The sequence below is a fragment of the Psammomys obesus genome, unplaced genomic scaffold (genome assembly GCF_907164565.1).
Source record: "Psammomys obesus unplaced genomic scaffold, mPsaObe1.curated_primary_1811, whole genome shotgun sequence".
Classification (NCBI taxonomy): domain Eukaryota; kingdom Metazoa; phylum Chordata; class Mammalia; order Rodentia; family Muridae; genus Psammomys; species Psammomys obesus.
Genome location: NW_026585644.1, coordinates 38,392,883 through 38,412,983, shown reverse-complemented (window position 1 = coordinate 38,412,983; position 20,101 = coordinate 38,392,883). Strand labels below are relative to the sequence as shown.

Here is a 20,101-nt window from a genome sequence, read left to right as displayed (position 1 = left end):
ATATAGACAAAAGATTTAACTTTCATGTGATTAGACTTCAGAATTAAATCTCTTTTCAAAAATATGTTCCATGGCCTAAAGATCAGATTCCAATGGGCAACTGAAAGCTTATGAGGGGCTTGTACAGGACTGAGAACAGAGAGGAGGAAATTAAGGATGAGAGCAGTTATTACACGTTCTCTGACTAGTGTTAACCACAGCACACAGACAGACACAGCTCCATATCCTTGAGGAATTAAGTCAGGTCCTATGTTTCTGCAACCCTCTCCCTCATTCTCTCTTCTAAAACCAACAGCTGGTCCTTGCTAAAGCTACCACAAAAGCAAACAGAGAACTTGGAACTGGCCCAGCATTCTTTTCAGAGGCCCACCTCAGAATGAACTGAATGACGGCGCCTCCTCTCCCTCAGCCCTAGTCTCTTGCCTTGGCATTAGTTTCAGAACAGAACAGGATTTCGGTACTCCATGAACTTAGGGTTAAAAGTTCTAAAATAGGTTCTAAAAGAAAGCATGACCAAAAGCATGACCACGAAACACATTAAAACCAATAAAAGGACAATCAGAACTGTAGATGAGGGCTGGAGAAATGGCTCAACAGTGAAGAGCACTGGCTGTTCTTCCAGAAGAATCAGGTTTGATTCCCAACACCCACATGGCAGGTCACAACAATCTATAACTCCAGTTCCAGGGGAACCAGTTCCCTCTCAGTTTCTGTGATCACTGCTCACATGTGGTACACAGATATATGTGCAGACAAAACACCCCTAACACATAAAATAAAAATAGATCTTTAAAAAAATTTTAACATATAAAACTGTAAATGTAGGAATCTCTGGAAAACGAAAATATGTTCGTGCCCGCTATGGAAGCAATTGTCCAAGAGTCTTAATTTCAAGCCACAAGAAAAGAAGTCATTAGACATGTCAAAAAGCATACTGAAGCAGCAAGCAATGCAATACTGACAGAGTAGAAGACAGATCATAAAATGAGAGAAAAGGAATTCTGGCTATGTTTAGGAGAAGCCAGAGAAATACTGAGTCTCTGAATATTAAAAAATATTCACAGAAGACAAAAGTAAAGGGACTAGTACAGAGCTGGGTGTGTTGGCACATACCTACAATCCCATGTACAGAACAGACGAAGCACTGAGTGAGTGAAGTCCTGAGGACTGCTGACATGGGCACAGACATGCAAGGACTCCAAGGCCTTAAACCCTACAATGTAACTGGCTATATGGGCCAAGCCCAAAAGGAAAAGCAAAGCTTTCCTCAGGAGCCCAAATCTAAGTCCTAATAGACAATTGGTTAGTGTGTAGACATTAGCAACTGCACCTTTCTGTCCCTGCACACTCACATCCTGAGACTGCTCACCCACAAACGTCCTAAGCCTCCCCAGCCCCATCCTGTACCTAATAAATACACTGTCGCTCCAGGTTACAGAGGACCCAAACTCCCACAGGATCCCAGCTTTCCTTCATGTTTGTCTGCGTGTCTGTTCTTCCTCCGTTCCCTCGACACCTCCATCAGAGTTCTATGACCCAAGCCACTTGGGTTGTGGCACAACAGCATTTAGGAGGCTACGGTAGGAGAGGCAGGAGCTAAAATCCAACCTTGGCTACACAGCCAGTCCCTGCTACAAAAGGCAAAAGACGAAAAAGAGTCAACAGGTGGGGCAGCAGCTAGCCGCTTACTCTGCCTGCCTTGTATATGTCAAGGGGCAATGCAGTGACTCTACTAACTCGTGCCCACTATACTGAAGGGGGCGAGCTGGGCTCTCTGACTGTGGGTGCAGTGTGGCAGCTGGCACCCACTGCCATGAATGTATACATTCAAACTCTAAGCCAGAATAGATCCTTCCTCAAAATAATTATAAAAGAAAAAAATTATCCCTATTTTATGAAAACATAAAGAATAAGGGTTCTCAAACAGCCTCTTCTCATCCATTCAGATTCTGTGATGCTCACCTGCTGAAACAGTGAGAGTCAACTAAACAACTCACCTTGGTTAAATACTCCTGGGGGGTAGGTGCCAGGCTGAACTCAGGGCTGGCAGGGACATCCTCTTCTCTCCTGACATCTAGAATCAGCTGAGCCACATAATTTTCCTGGAATCGTGTCCTTTTTCCCAAAGCACCTGAAAATTAAAATAAAACCTTACCTGTCAGACTTATAGTACAATCATAACGACTAATATTTTCAGACTGCTGAAGAATTATCCCCATTCACATATGAGAAACCTGGGACCCAGTGATGTAAAAATGACTTCAGATAATCCAAAGCCAATGAGCTATAATGCTAAAGCTCAAACCCAGGATTTCAGGCACTAGATTCTCAATCCTCATTTTCCTTTTTAATCTCATGCTTATTTTTACTCTCTGATGATAAAAAAAAAATTTTTATTAAGTACTGAGGGTAGAATTGACATATAGACACATGCATGTTATATGCATATAATTATGTACACACACACATATATGCATGTATGTATTATACATGAAAAGACGGAGGCCAAACACTTATCATCACTTGCTCAGGATCACAGGATGCTCTACATTAAAACCAGCACTTAGCTGGGGCCACAGCGTCTTAAGTCTCAGGCAAGTACTCCATCTGGTTTCATGTACCAACATTTCTTCTTTATGTCTGTGAAATAATATGCTGCAGAAGAGCTATTTTCAAACCACTTTGAAGAGAAACAAAAGTTTCAACATCCAGTCTCTGGAAAATGTGGGATTACAAAGACCAGGCTACGAAATCTGCTTCCTATACTACGAGGACTCTGGCTCTGAGTAACTACCAACCCTGTAAATATGTCATGCTCAAGACGGCCAATGAAGTGACCTAACAGCTTACTTCTTTATAGTAGGTCTATAGCTGAGTAGAAAAATCATAACCTGATTCTCATTTTGTATTTGTGAGTACACTTCCATTTTTAAGTTCTTCACCTCAACTTTGGGAAAAAAATAAACTGTAATAGCTATTAAACATAGCACCAGAAACAGAAAGACACACATGGTATATACTCACTTATATGTGGATATTAGACATATAATATAGGATGAACCTACTAAAATCTGTACACCTAAAGAAGCTAAGCAAGAAGGAGGACCCTGGGTAAGATGATCAATCCTCCCTCAGAAAGGCAAATGGGATGGACATCAGAAAAGGGAGAAAACAGGGAACAGGACAGGAGCCTACCACAAACAGCCTTTCTAAGACTCTTCCCAGCAAGGTATCAAAGCAGATGCTAAGACTCACAGCCAAACTTTGGGCAGAGTGCAGGGAATCTTATGAAAGAAGGAAGACATAGAAAGACCTGGAAGGGACAGGAGCTCCACAAGGAGAGCAACAGAATAAAAAAATCTGGACACAGGGGTCTTTTCTGAGACTGATACTCCAACCAAGGACCATGCATGGAGATAACCTAGAATCCCTGCACAAATGTAGCCCAAGGCAGCTCAATGTCCAAGTGGGTTCCCTAGTAAGGGGAACCTAGTAAAGGTCTCTGATAAGAACTCAGTGGCTGGCTCTTTGATCACCCCCCCCCATGAGGGAGGAGCCTTACCACGCCACAGAGGAAGACAATGAAGCCAGTCCTGATAAGACCTGATAGGCTAGGGTCAGATGGAAGGGGAGGAGGACCTCCCCACCAGTGGACTCGGGGAGGGGCATGGAAGGAGATGAGGAGGGTGGGATTAGGATAGGATGAGGGATGGGGCTACAGCTGGGATACAAAGTGAATAAACTATAATTTATAAAAAAAATAAATAAAATTTTTAAAAAGATTTTAAAAAACATACCACCAGTTAAAGCTGAATATACAAAGCACTATGTCATTAATGCTTAAATAATCCCCCAAAAGTTTCCTACAAAAAAAATATTTGAAAAAAATCTCTGAAATGAACCTCACATATAACTATATTTTCAAAAAAAAAAAACAAACTATATTTTCAAATACAGATAAGACTCCAAGTTATTCATGGCATCATTCCAAAAACTATGATATTAAATAACTGTTCCCACACTAACACTGTACTAAACGGTGGCTAAGGTCCCATAAAGTCATATTTGACTCATGATACAGCTAAAGAATTTTACTGATTAACATTGACCCAAAAGAAACACAGAACAATGAGGCCAAGAACAGACCTACAAACTGATCTTGGCCCAGCATGGGACAATTATTTCAGTCAAAGAATACACAGGCAGGTGTCACGTCCTGGGATGCTTAGCCTGAACCCGTGAGCTGGTGATGCCTGGCTCTCCTTAGTTCATTCAAACCTAAGGCCAACTACACCAGATAGTCTAGAAATAGAGCAGCATACAGTACAAAGCAGTGTTTCTTGTTTGGCACTCAGAAGAGACAACAGAGGATTTAGAAGAAATTCTGTAAATCATTCACTCTTTCAACATACACATATGGTGCATGTCCTGCACAGCTTCAGAGAGCGACCTAACTAGGGAGAGGAGGAGGGATAAAGAAAGTAACAGGCATGTGGACACATGAGCAGAAAAGCTGGGATCAGATGGTGTGGGCTGTAGGATGCAGAAGCCATAGCACACCAGAAGCTCAGCCTCTTTATTATATACAGCTGAACAAGGAGGCGGGGTTATTATATACAAATAAACTATGGAAGCAGGGTTCTTATACACAGCTGAACAAGGAGGCAGCACTATAGGCCGGTAAACAGGAGGCAGGCTTAGCTAATGTGGGTAGGCACCAGCTCTGAGGGAGAGCAGTCTACAAGCTGTAAACACCTGGGTGGAAAAAGTGAACCTTTTCTGCACACATTGTCAACAGTCACATTAGAACCCAAGGAAGGCTCTGCCATCCCTCTGAGCCTCACCCAGGGAAGAGAAGACTTTACCACTCGCATGGAACCAAGGCATTGGTCTCTGACATGGCCGTGCCCTTGTCAAACAATGAACATTTACTCAGAACTTCACTTGTTCCCTGCAATACTGAGTGCCTATTATATTTCACATGCTATTCTCTCTCTGTATCTCTGTTTTTCAAGGTAGGGTTTTTCTGTATAGCCCCTGCTGTCCTGGAACTTGCTACGTAAGCCTTGAACTCAGAGATCCGCCTGCCTCTGCCTCCCAGTGCTGAGGTAAAAGGCATGAAACACCATGCAAGGCTCAGTCAGTATTATCAAGAACTGAAGATAAACCTAAGAAAAGTTCCTAAGGTTTACAATATGGAATGCAACAAAGAATGGAAACAACAGAAGGCATTTACAGCATTTACAAGAATGGCCAATGCACAGGAGCAAGACTAAACTGGGGAGTCAGCAGAGGTCTTGGAAGGTTGATACCAGAACCAAATGGTCCAAGGTGCATTTATGTTCTGCCTGGTTGCTAAAACTACCAAATATTGAACTAGTTTAGAACCAGAAATGGACTCTGAAAAAAAGACAGCAGATAATTCCAAATTTGTTTTAAAATATGAACTTTTAAATAAAATCTTTAAAATGTATTGTGAAATAAAAACTAGGTAGGTTCTAAAAAATTAAATACTAGACCAAGTATGGTAGGGTATCCAACACTAAGGAGGTTAGAACGAGACTATCACGAGTTCCAGGCCAGCCTGGGCTACATAAAGAAAATCTGGAAAACGGAAGATTATAAATGCACCCTAACAAGTTTGTTTTTTATCCATGGTCAGTCTAGCTCTACATTTTAAAAGATCAAAAAAGAGCTGGTGAGATAGCTCAGCCGAGAAAGGATATGGCTTATAATCAAAAGGACAAAAAAAAAAAAAAAATCAAATGCCAAAATACAATACAAACTGCCAACAGACATACTAGCTTTATTGTAAAATAAGTCAAGAACCATGAGAAGTAAAGCCTTACCTGTCAGGTCAATCCGTAACTTGCTGATGTCTTTAGCAGTACTGAACCGGTCTTTTGCTTCTTTATATTCATAATAATATAGAAATACATGTGCGCATTCCAGATGGAATCGAATAGCCAAAAGTCGACCTGAATCACCTTCAAATAAATTCTCTAGTTTCATCACTGTAAGACAAAGGATGAAACATTAAAAATTAAGATCAGTGAAATGTTGAGTCCCAATATATTAAAGTATACACTTCAGAACTTTAAGCACAGAAAGGAACTGAAACATAACAGCAGTTGACAACTAGCATTCTCTGAGCATCTATATGATCGAAATACACAGCGAACACTTCAGATCCATTGCTTTCTTCTTCCTAAGACACAGTAAGTCTGAGGAGATGCCACTCATACCACTGACCCTTTCTCAGTGCCTGTCTCAGCCACCTAATACAAACATGGGCAGAGATATGGGAACACGGCAGGTTGACACAAAGTACCAAATCAATCTGTAAATTGAACACTAGGGACAATCTGAAGAAAGGGAGATTAGCTGAGTTCACTTCAAGAACTCACAGAAGTTTTCCCTGAAGAATGCATGTGTGTGTAAATGAATATCAAATAGGAAGGGAACAGTGGCTTAGCAGTCAGACTCTAATTTATTTCTCTAACTACTTAAGGTAAAATACGGGCCTAGTGAGATGATTCACTGGGCATAGCACTGCACACACGCACACATACACACACACACGGTTTAGTGTATTTTTCACTTTAAAATAAATAAAACGAGAGGATAACAACTTAGCAATAAAATATCTGAGATAAATGGTTATCAAAATTAATTATACAGGCCCTTTCCAGCAGTGACGACCTCCCTACGAAAACATGCCTCTCACAAAGGATCTCCTTGATCCCCCTCCAGCAGAGCAGAGGAAACATAAGAAAAAGTGCCTGGTGCAGAGCCCTAATTCCTACTTTATGGGTGTGAAATGCCTGACATGCTGTAAAGTCACCCCAGTCCCTAGCCATGCACAAACGGTGGTATTGGGTGTTGCTCCACTGTTCAGCCTACAGGTGGAAAAGCAAGGCGGACAGAGGATGCCCTTCAGGAGGAATCAAGATCAGTGGGAACCATCCCAATAAACACATTGTTGCTTACAAAGAAATTAATCATGTAAGCTAAACAGCATAGTGCTGTTTAGAACACACCAGGGTTCAGGGCTCCTCACATAACAGGATGTCCATCCAACCGGTTCCCCGAAACAGAATTGTCTACTACAACAACCCTGACAGCTATTCTTTAAACTATTTCCAGTAACGGCTTCATCAGCATTCCACAAAGCAGTCTATAAGAATAAATGTCAAATGAAAGGGCAGGAGGTGTACTTCAATGTCCTAACACTGGTGATGATATTCCAACATCCAACCTGAGAAAATAGTTATATTCACTGAACAGCTACTCTGCTTAGCACTGGGTACTTTCAGTGAGTGCCTAAGTTCTCACAACGCTGCCTCTGAGGAGGGTGCTATCTCCACTTAAATCTTTACAACACTAATCAGGGCAGAAAACAGCGCCATAGTAGGCTGTCTGCCTAGCAGTGAGACCCTAAGGTCACTTAAAGCACCACAAAGAAAGACAAAACACAGCTCAGACTGATCACCTCAGCTGTTAGTAGCAAGCCAGGAATGGCATCCAAGCTTCTCCTAAGCCTGTAGGAGGAAAGAGGAACAGGCATTGGTGGGAGGACAGGTGCAGAGGCTGTGACAGGCCCAGGCTACTTCTATCACCTAGAGATCCGTCTGTCAGTCTTTAAAGCTAAGAAACAAGATCCCCCTTTGTCTTGCTGTGAGCTGAGATTAAAGTGGGTCTGAAAAACCAAGAAGGTGTTTTCTTAGTGCTGGCCCTTCTGAGAGAGTCTCTGGAGTGGGACACGGAGTAAGTCAAGATGTTCTGCCTGGCCTCAGGAGGCACAAGGGCGTCCAAACACCAAGCTCTCACTTCCAAAGCACCTTGGGACATCTCATCCACATTCCTCTATGGCGGGGCCTCATCATCCTGATTGCTCTTAATGGAGGCCTCTCAACTTTCTTCTCCTTTGTTCTGCCCATCATTCCTGAGTGTTTAGCCATTACTGTCAGAAATACAACCTTCTATGACGCTAGTAAAATTAGTAAATGACAGACATTACCACATACCTGAAAAGTCAAGAAACAAAAGAAATAAAAAGCTAGAAAACAAACAAATGGCAGAAAAGAACCAGACATGAGCCAAGGAGGACTGGAGCTCAGATCCATAGCAATCGCAGAAAATACTGAGCTAGCGTAGGTGGAGGAGGCGCTGGCTGAAGTCCTGAGACGATGTGTATTGTTGGCATGGATATAGTCAGGTCCAGTGGAAGCCTTGGGCCCATGGGACAACTGGCAAAGCAGTTACCCATATGGGCCACACTCAGGCTGGGTAGCAAAGCTCTCAGTGGGAGGCAGAGAATCAGTGTGTGCAAAGACTGACAACTTCTTCCTCATTGCTAGTCACAGCCTGAGACTGCTCACCTACAGAGACCTCCTACAAAGACTGGTCTACCCCTCCCCATGTCCTGTACCTAACAGAGGATGGGATCTGGGCTACTGAGCTAGAAAACTTGCACTGGATCACCACTTTTACTGTATGGGTCTGTGTGTCTGTTTTTTCATTGCTGCTTAGCCCGCCACCCCTAGCCAGAGTTCCAGGACCCAAGCCACATCCAGATCCACCTGTAATCCTAGTATGTGGGAAGCGGAGCTAGGATGGAACAAGCCGGCTAGATGCCAAATGAATCTCTGGGTGCACCTGAGAGACCCAAAGGAAAGCACCCAGATCTCCATGTGCATGCACATACGAAGATACAGACCTACACACACTACATTCACATGCACATGCAAAAAAAAAAACATACATACTCACAAGTTGTCCTCTGCTCTCCACATATATAACATGACATGCACATACATATATATACATAATGAATAAGTAAATGTTTTAAAAAAAAAAAAAGATTAGAAGATAAAAGAAATATCCCTGAACTACAAAATAAGGACCCACACAACAACTGATGACGTAAGCAAAGGTCAACTAGAGTCTACTTCATTGAGAACCTACAAAAACTAATCAAAGTGTGATTTAAAGTCAAATATTATACAACTTCTATAAAGACAAATCCCCAAGCCACCCCAACCTGTCCTGCACAGTTCTGGGCCTCCTCTTCCCACCAGGCCTCCTTCTGCTCTAGCCACAATTAACTTTCCACTGATACTCTCAGGTCACGGCGCCATTACAGCACAAAGGTACCTGTCTCTGTATCAATGGTAAAGGCACCCAGCTACCTATCAGGTCTATTCCTTCATCCACACACTAATACTCCTTTAAAAAAGAAATGAAATAATCTTCTGTACTTCAGGCTGGACTCAAACTCTCTATGAAATTAAGAATCATCTTGAACTCCTTCAACTCCTAATCTTCACTCCTCACCTCTCAAGTGCTGGGATTTCAGGCATGTGCCATCATGTCAGGTTTATGAGAAGCTGGGCTTAGATGTATATTGGGCAAGCACTGTCCAACTAAGCTACACCTCAAGCCCTAGACAATCTTCACCTCATTCTGCCATAATTCTAAAATGTCTAGCTTAACAGTTTTAAAAGCTCTGAAAACAAGTGGGTTTTGCAACTTATTTGGGGGGGGGGAGGAAGGACCTGACCACTTGGCAGCAAAATTTGACAAAATGTCAACCTGTACATTTAAAACATAAGTTAAACCCCAAATCTCTTCCCATGAAATTTGTTAATGCTGTGTTAAATGGTATATTCAATAATACCCATTCTAAAATATCAAAAAAAATCAATCACTGAATATATCAGTCTTTGGCTGTGCAAACAACCAAACTCCAGGGTCACACAGCTGCTGGGAAAAGAAACTCCAGAACTCCCTCACAAAATACTTTCACCTGTTTCTTCTTAGACACTGACTTCCTGAGTTCATCTTCAAATTGCAATATCCCACACATACCACATGTAATGCCTTTTCAGTATCTAATCCAACAATAAACTCTGTGGGCCCATACATGGTCTCCACAGAACTCTGGTTCCATTTGGTACAACATCTGAAGACTGCCTCATGTTGTGCTGAGGTACATATTCTTCCCCATTCTAACCTTCCTCCTTCCATAAATGCGACAGGCCCCGGGAAGTGATGCTGACGCTGCAATAGGCTCTCTTTCACTGCATTTCACTGATGGAACATTCCTGAACATGAGTAAGAAGCTCTCAGCTGTTCATAAAACCCTTTGCTATGTCTCACAGGCTGGAAAAATTCCTGAAAACTTTTCATGATCCTTCAAGGGCAATATTTCAAATATAATATCCTGATCTGGACAGTGAACAGTATCTCAGTTGTAACTAACTGGTCAACATTTGGGTCAGATCCCAGAACAAAATAATTTTTCAAATAAAATTATTTATGAAATATTACAGAATTTAAACATAGCTAAAATGTCTAATTATGTCAAGCCACCAATTTGTGACTAGATAAAGTGAAAAATGTTGATTGGCCTAAAAGAGCAACATAAAAATTCTTGGTTGCAGGACAAAATAAACGATGTGCTTGAATTCACTGCAGAAACACCACAGGCCTCTCGGGGAAATGAGTCACCTGGTTTCAGATTTCTCAGTTAACCATTTCTGCTTTTGAACTAAATTTTAACTTCTAGAAAAAGAATTCCTCTGAAGTATACCATATGAAGCAACCATGTAAAGGATACTGGGTTTTCGGTATTTTTTTCTTCTTCTTCTTTTAATAATGAAGAACAGATATTCCTTTCAAAGATTAGTCACCAAGACATGGTAAAGATGTAGCAATAAAGCCGGGTGTTGTAACACATGCCTTTATCCCACACTCAGGGAGGCAGAGTCAGGAGGATCCAGTCAAGAACAGCCAAGGCTACACAGAGAAACCCTGTCTCGAAAGACAAACAAACAAGCAAACAAACAAAAATGTAGCAATAAATACAGGTGTATATAATACCGGACAATATGGAAGGGAAATAATTGTAACTTTATTAAAATTACATCAAATTAGGTTTGCCTTAAAAAAAAAAATCCTAGTAACAACATCTGGCTTTTTTTTTTTTTCAATAACCAATTTTCCACAAAAGCATGATGAAGTGTAAGAAATTATACAACAGTTTGGAGTATAATGCAACTGACGTTTTATAAAATTGAATAGTAGAATGGGTTTCCATAGCATTCCCTTCTAAATGATTCCCTTGTCCTCCAGAAAAACCACTTTTGCTCCCCATAGCCGTTAATGACATTCAGTGCATCACTGGCTTTCAAATTTTTACCCTGCTTCAGCCTTTACAACAGGCTGTTCCTTTGCACCCTTCTTTTACAGAGTAACCTCACTTCATTTCAAAAACATATGAGGGCATAAACTGAGAAAGACCAAATTCACATAGTTTTTACTTGCTAAAAATAGACAGCACACTGCCTGCTAAATAGGTACTATGTCCTCATTTCTTCCAAGCTCCATCTCATCCTCTGTTCTGTAGAGAATGTCACACCTAAGCAACACTAGTGGGAAGACTTGAAGGCCACATAGACAGCATTAATGTATGATCCATTTTCTCAGAACTATAATGATTCCACCAGCTCAGAAAGAAACCTTTCAGGAGACGGAAAACAGTTATTCCCAGATCAAGACTACAGCTTCTCCCCCAAATCTGCTAAACAAGTAGGCAACTGCCGCTGTCATTCCTGTTACTCAAAGGCACTACTTTATTTAAGACACCACTACAGTAGAAACAAGTAAGCCAGGAATTTAAAGGTAACTTTTTCAGTTTTGTTTCCTAAAAACTATTATTGTCAGCTGGGCATGGTAGCACAACGCCTTTAATCCCAGCACTCAAGGAGATAGAGGCAGGCAGATCTCTGGATCTCTGTGAGTTCAAGGCCAGCCTGGTCTACAAAAAGTCCAGGACAGCCAAGGATACATACAGAGAAACCCCATCTCAAAAAACTAAAGTATATACATGATTTACATATTATACATATATTTTTGTCAGGAGAAGAGAGATGGCTCAATGGTTAAGAGCACTGGCTGCTCTTCCAAATGACCCATGTTCAATTCTCAGCACCCACATGGGAGCTCACAATCATCTAACTCCAGTTCCAGGGGATCCGATGCCCTCTTCTGCCTCTAAGGACACCTCACACATGTGGTACACACAAATACATGTAGGCAAAACTCCCACACATAAAAGCATAACAAAACTTTAAAAATAAATTGGATACATTCAAATATGTAGTACTGTACAGAAAGCCAATTAATTGGTTTAGGTTTTACTATTTTGTTTTGAGACAAGATCTCACTGTGTTGTCCAAGTTAGGATAGAACTTTGAGCTCAAGAGATTATCTTGCCTCAATTCACAAATCGCTGGTACTACAGGTCCATATAACTATATTAATCTGCTATCTCAAGTCAGGTATAAGTTCCCAGGGCAGAATAACTGTCAACATATATACAATACTTAGGCTCTTGTGGGTTTTTTTTTTCTCACTTGTTCCACATGCTGACATTACCTAAAATCCTCAAAAAAGATAAAGAGTTGGTACAAACACATGAAAAATCAATTTTTATATTGACTAAATACATTTCCTTACTTTCCTTTTAAATCATGTATAGATGTCCATTTTATCTAAATTAGCATATGCTTACATATTTCTGTCCTAGAATAAAACAAAAATTGGGAAATTGGTTTTAACCAATCACCTAGTCATCAAAATTACTATATATACTACAATCTTTCCCACTATATGCTAGCCTATCTTACTAACATATAGATAAACCCTTGAAGGTGACAGACTCCAAAAACAATCCAGGAGACTCCTGCAGTTATGATACATGCCTTCACAGTATGCTACCTCCCTCACACACGGATCACTGCACTGCCACCAAAACTAGGGCAACTATTCCCTGGCTCCCTACTACACACATCCATACACATCTGCACCATACTCGGGATAGGCCCTGGAGCCAGGCACAGTCAAAGCCAAACCCCAGCTTTGTAAATCAAAAATTCATCATTAATCTCAAGTTCATTTGTATTCAAATACTCCTTCATATCAAGGTTTGCTTTTGCTTTTGTTTGTTTGGTAATTTTTTTTTTTTTTTTTAGGATTTTGTTTAGGTTTGGTTTGGGTTTTTGGTTTTTGTTTTTTTTTTTCTGAGACAGATTTCTCTGTGTAGCCCTGAGCTGTCCTGGACTCACTTTGTAGACTCACTTTGTAGGCTAGTCTTGAGCTCACAGAGACCTGCCTGCCTCTGCAGCCCTGAGTGCTGGGATTACAGGCGTGGAATACCAAGCCTGGCTAATTTTTTCCTTAAGGTTTTATTTTTCATTTTAATCACACACACATGCGTGCACATCAGAGCAGGTGTGTAGACCAGAAGAGAATATCAGACTTCACGTGAGCTGCCACTGCACACTAGAAACTGATGTCAGCTCCTCTGGAAGACACCGAGCACCTCTCCAGCCCTCCTGGGCAATTCGTGCAAGAAAAGCCATTCTACAAGCAAAGGGAGCCTGGAAGCAAGTGCAAAGGTGCCTAAAGCCCTCTCCTCACAGGCCTCCCCAGGAAACGTGAGAGGACATACAGGGGCAGCAGGAAGCACTGGCAAAAATGTCTGCTTTGTGGCTCTGGGAAATTTCTAGTTCATGTTTAGGAGAATTTCTATTTAATGTTATAAACTACTAGAACAATAAGACAAATGCAAAACTGTCTTCTGCTGTCATCCTCAATAAAATGTATGTTCTATCAAATGTTTTTATTTATTTTTTTAAGATTTATTTATTTTATGTATATAAGCGTTCTAATCTACATTTACACCTGCCAGAAGATGGAATTAGTTTACATTACAAATGGTTTGTGAGCCACCATGTGGTTGCCGGGAATTGAACTCAGGACCTTTGGAAGAGCAGACAGTGCTCTTAACCTCTGAGCCATCTCTCCAGCCCCTATCAAATGTTTTTAAAACTGAGCTTTTCCTCTAGTTCTTCATAGGAAACAGTAATTTCCTAACCCATGTATACTTTATCTTAATTTACTCCAGCTCTAGTTAGCCCTCTTAAAAATTATAATAGTAACTAAAGTTTGTTTCCAATAAAATTTTAAAATAAAAGACAAAAGAAAATATTAAAATACTTTTATGTAATTTGTGATGAAAATAATAGTATCCTACCGGGGCATGGTAGCACACATGCCCTTTAATTCCAGTACTCAGGAAGCCGAAGTCGGCAGATCTCTGAAACCAATCTGGTTTATATGATGAGACTCCTTCTAGAGAGAGAGAGAGAGAGCGAGAGCAAGAGAGAGATAGAGTAGACACAGTGACCTACATAGACTACCTCGTCTTTCTAAGCAGATAATTAAAAAATAAAACTGATCTTCCCTTTTTAAAAAATAAAAGACAAGGTCACTGGTGAGGGAACGACACATGCCTTCAATCCCAGCACTTGAGAGGCAAAAGCAGGTGGGTCTTGGTGAGTTCAAGGCCAGCCTGGTCTACAGAGGGAGTTATACAAAGAAAACCTATCTCAAAAAAAAAAAGTGTGTATCTATTCCAAAGCTGTCCTCTGACGTCCATACACACACCACATGCATACGTTTATCTGTACACATGTACAATAATAATAAATAATTTTAAATCTGCTACATACCTTGATCAATACAATTTCCAGCAAGAGCAAAAAGTTGAGGCGAGCGCTCCTCAAGCAGCTGTTGGTGAATATTCACACATCTCAAAGTCCACCACGGCAAGCTCTAGAAAAAAGCACCATGTGAGCTGAAATTAAGGGGTCCTTAGGGGAAAACTTTACACTGAGACTAATTTCTGGAATATCTTTACACCCATAAACCTTATTCCAGGTAAGCTTAGCCCTGCACGCCATGCTCCCAACAGTAACTAGCCCTGCTGCATGTCTTCTGAAGCTGCTTCAGACTTAGCATCTCCTTTAAAGGGAGCATCCTACTTGCCACGGTGCTCCATTCCCTTCCAAACCCAAGTACCAACAACTGAACTAAGGTGCCTACTGAGCACACAACAGCCTCTTCTTTAACTCATTCATACTTGCTCTTGCTTTACCAATATCTCTTTATTAAAAAAAAGACAAAAAGGGCCAGAGAGAAGGTTCAGCAAGCAAGAGCAGTTGTCGCACAGACATAAGGACCTGAGAGCTCAAACCATCACTCACATAAAAAAGCCACACGTGATTATGATTCAGAAGCAGGGATCAGAGAGAGGAGGATGTCAGGAGCTCACTGGCCAGAGAGCCTAGCAGAGACAGGGAGCTTCGGATTCAGAGAGCCCCTCTCGAGGGAGCAAGGAGCAAGGCAGACGGCAGTACAAAAAGACATGAGACATTCTCCTTTGGACTGCATGAATTCACACAGGCACTCCATACACACACACACACACACACACAAAAAAAAAAAAAAACCTAGATGCACTGGGCACACCCCATACTAACACACACAGTCTCTGTTCTCTACCCCAACCCCACCTTCCTCACATTCTTCTGCAGATACTCATATCTACATACATGAGTATATGTATACAGACATACAAATATGCCATATACTTGTACATGTCTATATACATGTGCAAGTCATAATACATATTTTAAAGGGGTTATTAAAATATGAATAATGAGTATACACTGAGTCATCTAAAGTAAAGTTAGGCAGACACAATGGCTTATACCCTCAAGCTCAGCACTCAGGAGACAGAAATAAGAAAATCACAAAACTGTTAGCCTGAATTATATTACATGAATGTGTAAGAAACTAATTTTCCCTTTTAGTAACAATACTAATAGATCATGCTTAGTTATCAAAAACATTTTTTACTTGAATTTAATATCTCATCTGATTAAGGAGTGCCTTTCTCACAGACCTGGTGTAATAAGTCTCAACTCTTGGGAGACTGAAACAGAAGGATCAAAGTTCAAGACTTTCTTGGGAAACTTAGTGAGAGTGCTAGAGGAATGCAGAGCACTTGCCTAGCACATTCCAGTACCACAGAAAGGGAGAAGGGTCCCTTCCAATCAGCTACACACAGCAAGTATAAAGGAAGCCACAAAGGAATTGCCAACTTTGCAATGAAATCCTTTTTAATTACTAATCCTGCTTTTCAGTCCTTGGAGGGGAAGTAGAATTATCTTAAGAGGAAGGTAGTTTCAAATCATTTTTAACAGAATTCCCTGAGGCATTCCCTCACTTTCCTCTTTTCAGGTCAGTGAGGCTAGTGAAGTCAGCCTGTATTTCAAGACCTCCCCTTATCTACTGTCAGGACAAAGAATGAGTCAAGCTCAGCTGCTTAACTCTTTCCCTTTCTAGACAAGGGAATTCAGTTGCCTCCAGTCAGAAGGCTGTGCTGTTAAGAAAACATATGACCTAAGGCACTGAACTCTAAATTCAGTTCTGTGATTTAACCATAGTAGGCAGGAGTGTAGAACTGATTGAGAGCTTTTCCCTTCAGCCCTGCTGGGAAATACAAAGGCCTTTTAATACCTTAGAACGGAAAAACTAAACTGGCAGTCCTACTGCAGTGACTTTTTCTCTTCTGGTTTTTCCAGACAGGGTTTCTCTGTGTAGCCCTGGCTGTCCTGGTACTCCCCCTGACTTCAAGGCTGAGGCTACTCACCACATCCATGTTGTTAATTCTAGTCCTGAGACTGAGTAGACAGGGCAGGGATGGGGGGGGGGGGGTCTTTTATACAAATCCACAAACATCAGAGTAAACACCAGGATACATTTCTTTAAGGAGCTGATTGACTCAAAAATGACTGTAAAATGGGGCTGGCGTCTAACCTATTGGCAAAGCTTGCCTAGTAGGCACAAGGCCGTGGGTTTCATTGTTGAAATAACAACTTCAAAGGTTGAAATGAACTTACATAAGTATGTGCTGCCTCTTTACCACTCAGGAGAGAAATGGTATTCATAGCATCATTGAGAGAATCATACCGTGTCTGGAGGGATAGTGGATTGCTTAAAAGTGTTTGCTGCTCTTGCAAAGTGCTCAAGATTAGTTCTCAGCACCCATGAGGTGGTTCACAATCACATACAACCGCAGTTCCAAAGGGACTCAAGACCTCTGGCTTCCTCCAGCATGTGCACTTACCTTCATGCTCTACACAGAGACACACACACACATAATTAAAATCAAAATCAATTTATTAAAAAGAGGAGCTACAGTAAATATTCATCATGCCACTACAAGGGGTGGGAGTTGGAAAGATGGCTCCAAGATTAAGAGAACTAGCTGCTCTTCCAGAGACCTGGGTTTTAACACCCATATGGTATCTAAGAACCTTCTGGTCTCTGCTGTAAATGTTATTTCCTCAGCTGAGGGGATGAGTTGAGAGCTATATCCAAGCTTTATGAATACATGGCTTGAGCTGAGCCCAGAGTGTTTCTAACTATCCCTAGGCCTAGGCCTGGAAGCTTCTAGCCTTCATACAACCTAATCTTCAAATCCGGACAATGAAGGCTTCAGCTTCCAACCGCCTCTGCTAACCTAGGCCTAGAATGTTTCCAAAACATACTGCTGAATAAATTCATCCTTTCTAGTTCTTTCTGAACTCTGGCTGGCTGGTTCAGCTCAGCTATTCTGGCTCAACTCCTCTCCAAGCTGAATGATTCAAATTGGCTTCTCTCAGCTTCTCACTGAATTGCTCTGCTTGGAAAAATTGCTTCTGAACTCCACGAACTGAAATGTACCAAACACTACTGAAGTGTCCTGTAGTGGCTGCACCAAACTCTATAGTATTCCTGTACTGTATTTTCTCTTCTCCACTCTCTCTGCACTGCTCTTAAGTAGCTTCTCTTTCTTTGGGCATATCCTATCTCTGACTCATTCTGTCAAATCTTTCCCTGATTCATCACTTTGTCTACCCCTCAACTAGAGGTCATTGTGTGAAATCAAAGGTGTGTAGTAAAGGTGTGTATTCCAGCCAGGGGGATTAAAGGTATGCCAAATCCATATTAGGGCCAGAGGGATTATAGTAGTGTATTCCAGACAAAGGGTTAAAGGTGTATACTAAGGGTGTGTCTATATTCCAGCTAGATGCCACAGACCTAGGCATTTGAATGTGATCCCTTGCCAGAGAAGCCATGTTGTAGCACTAAAATTCCTCTGCACTCTGCAGGTGCCAGGCATGCACATGGTGCACACTCACATACGGAGCATGTGAAATCCTGAGTAAATGTGTATTGCTTGACAAGGCCATGGCCATGTCAGGGACCTTAACATCTTAGAGCTATGGAAAGTAGCAAGGCTTTCCCCATTTGAGGCTTAGGGAAATAGCAAGGCCAAGTGAGGGTCAGGGAAATGGCAAACCTTCTCCAGATGAGGCTCACGGAAATGGCAAGGCCTTCCCTGGTCCATATGGAGACATTGATACTGCGTACAGAAAAAGTCCACGGTAGCTTTCTCCCACAGCCACGTTTACAGCCTGAAGACTGCTCCTGTCCAGAGACTATTCCCACCAATATTAACTGTCTCTTTGTTCAGCTGCATGCAATAACCCTGACTCTTTGTTCAGCTGCACACAATAAACACACTAAACATTTAAGGTGCTGCAGCTTCTCCATCAGAATCCACCCTGCTTTTCTGTACTTGCACGTGTACTCCCATCCCAGGATCCAACATACTAGTCATGCACACAGTGGAGATACGAGTGCTGACAAAACAACCACACACATCAAAGTCAGTCATTTCTTTGTTGGTTTTTGGTTTTTGAAGACAGTTTCTCTGTATAGCCTTAGCATTCTGGAACCCACTCTGTAGACCAGAAAGGCCTCAAACTCTAGGGATCGATCTGCCTCTGCCTCGTGACTGATGATATTGAAGGTGTGTACCACCATGCCCAGCCACAAAAAAAAAGCTTTATTGGGACACAACTCAACCCATCTCTTAACAGATTGTGGCTGCTCTCAAAGTACCTACAGTAGAGCTAGGCAGCCACCATGAAGAGTACACACTCCACAGCTGACAGCCTCCACCCAAACCTGAGACTGCCAGTGTGCCAGTCCTAGGGCCTATCAGCTTTCTGTGTGAGTGTTTCTCCTCCCTGCTGCATATGAGACCTGAAGAAACCACACACAAAAAAAATACTCAACAAATTCTCTACTACATTCAACACAAAAACCCATAAGCAAAAAAAAAAAAAAACAAAAAAAAACAGAAGCTGGTAATTCAGATCCCTTCAATTCTCACTGATACTATCTATCATTAGCTCAAATTTGTAACAGAACATGAGTGGTGCTTCTAAAGCTTTACTTAAGAGTCAAAGAATGAACACTTATACACCTTACACACAGAAAATCTATTACAGAGGCTCAATACAATTTCATCCTATACAAATTACCCTTACAAGAAAAAAAAATATTTTTCCTAATTTTTGTGAGACTTTTAAATTCTCAAAGAGGATATAGAAAACCAACTATACTGAGACACAGGAGGCATCAGTCTGCTGTTAACAGGCACAAAAAGGACCCGTGTAGAACGCTCACAGAGCCTTCCACTGCCTTACCTGCAGAGCTGTTAGCTTATGTCTGATGGTCACCAGGATAATGCGTGCTAGTAACAGCAGTATGGGCTTTGAAGTCAGGCTGTAGACTGATTCGCCATCTAGAATGAGTAGACCAGTAATAGCAGCATCTAGTCCTTTGACCTGAAAAAGGTGTATACGGTTACACAACTTAAGAAAATATTAAGTTATATGTCATAATAATATACAAATATTTCAATTAATTCAGCTTAGAAATGAGAGCTTTCATTAATTACACAGATGATAGGAGTGTAATTGTTTTTGCCACATGAAGCCTACCAGCTATGTGCAGTTTGCCCTTGTGATTGTATGTTACTCAGGTGACTCTTCTTAACCCTCAAAGCATAAATTGTCTAATGAGCTAAAAAAAGTTGACTAATGCATAACAGAGCGTCTCATTATCGGCTCCACTCTCCCAGGTCCCACCACCTCTAGAACAATAAATAGCTGTATGTATGTTAGGTGCAGGGCCTCCTCCATAGGCCTTGTCAAAGGAAAAAAAATTATGATTAGATCTTAAGGTCAAAGGTTGATGGCAACTAAACAACATAGTAAAACCCTTTGTGAAGGAAGGAAGGAAGGAAGGAAGGAAGGAAGGAAGGAAGGAAGGAAGGAAGGAAGGAAGGAAG

General features: G+C 41.4%; 1 protein-coding gene across 2 annotated transcripts in view; it reads right to left on the bottom strand.

Moving 5' to 3' along the window:
• Ttc27 (tetratricopeptide repeat domain 27) overlaps nt 1–20,101 on the bottom strand; it is a 123,808-nt gene that overhangs the window by 98,871 nt on the left and 4,836 nt on the right. For both annotated transcript variants that reach the window (XM_055618255.1, XM_055618264.1), the window contains exons 4-7: nt 19,455–19,595; nt 14,580–14,682; nt 5,850–6,014; nt 1,998–2,131 (exon numbers count right to left, since the gene is read on the bottom strand). In XM_055618255.1, the coding sequence (XP_055474230.1) occupies nt 1,998–2,131; nt 5,850–6,014; nt 14,580–14,682; nt 19,455–19,595 (543 nt within the window). The remainder of the gene's footprint in view (nt 1–1,997; nt 2,132–5,849; nt 6,015–14,579; nt 14,683–19,454; nt 19,596–20,101) is intronic.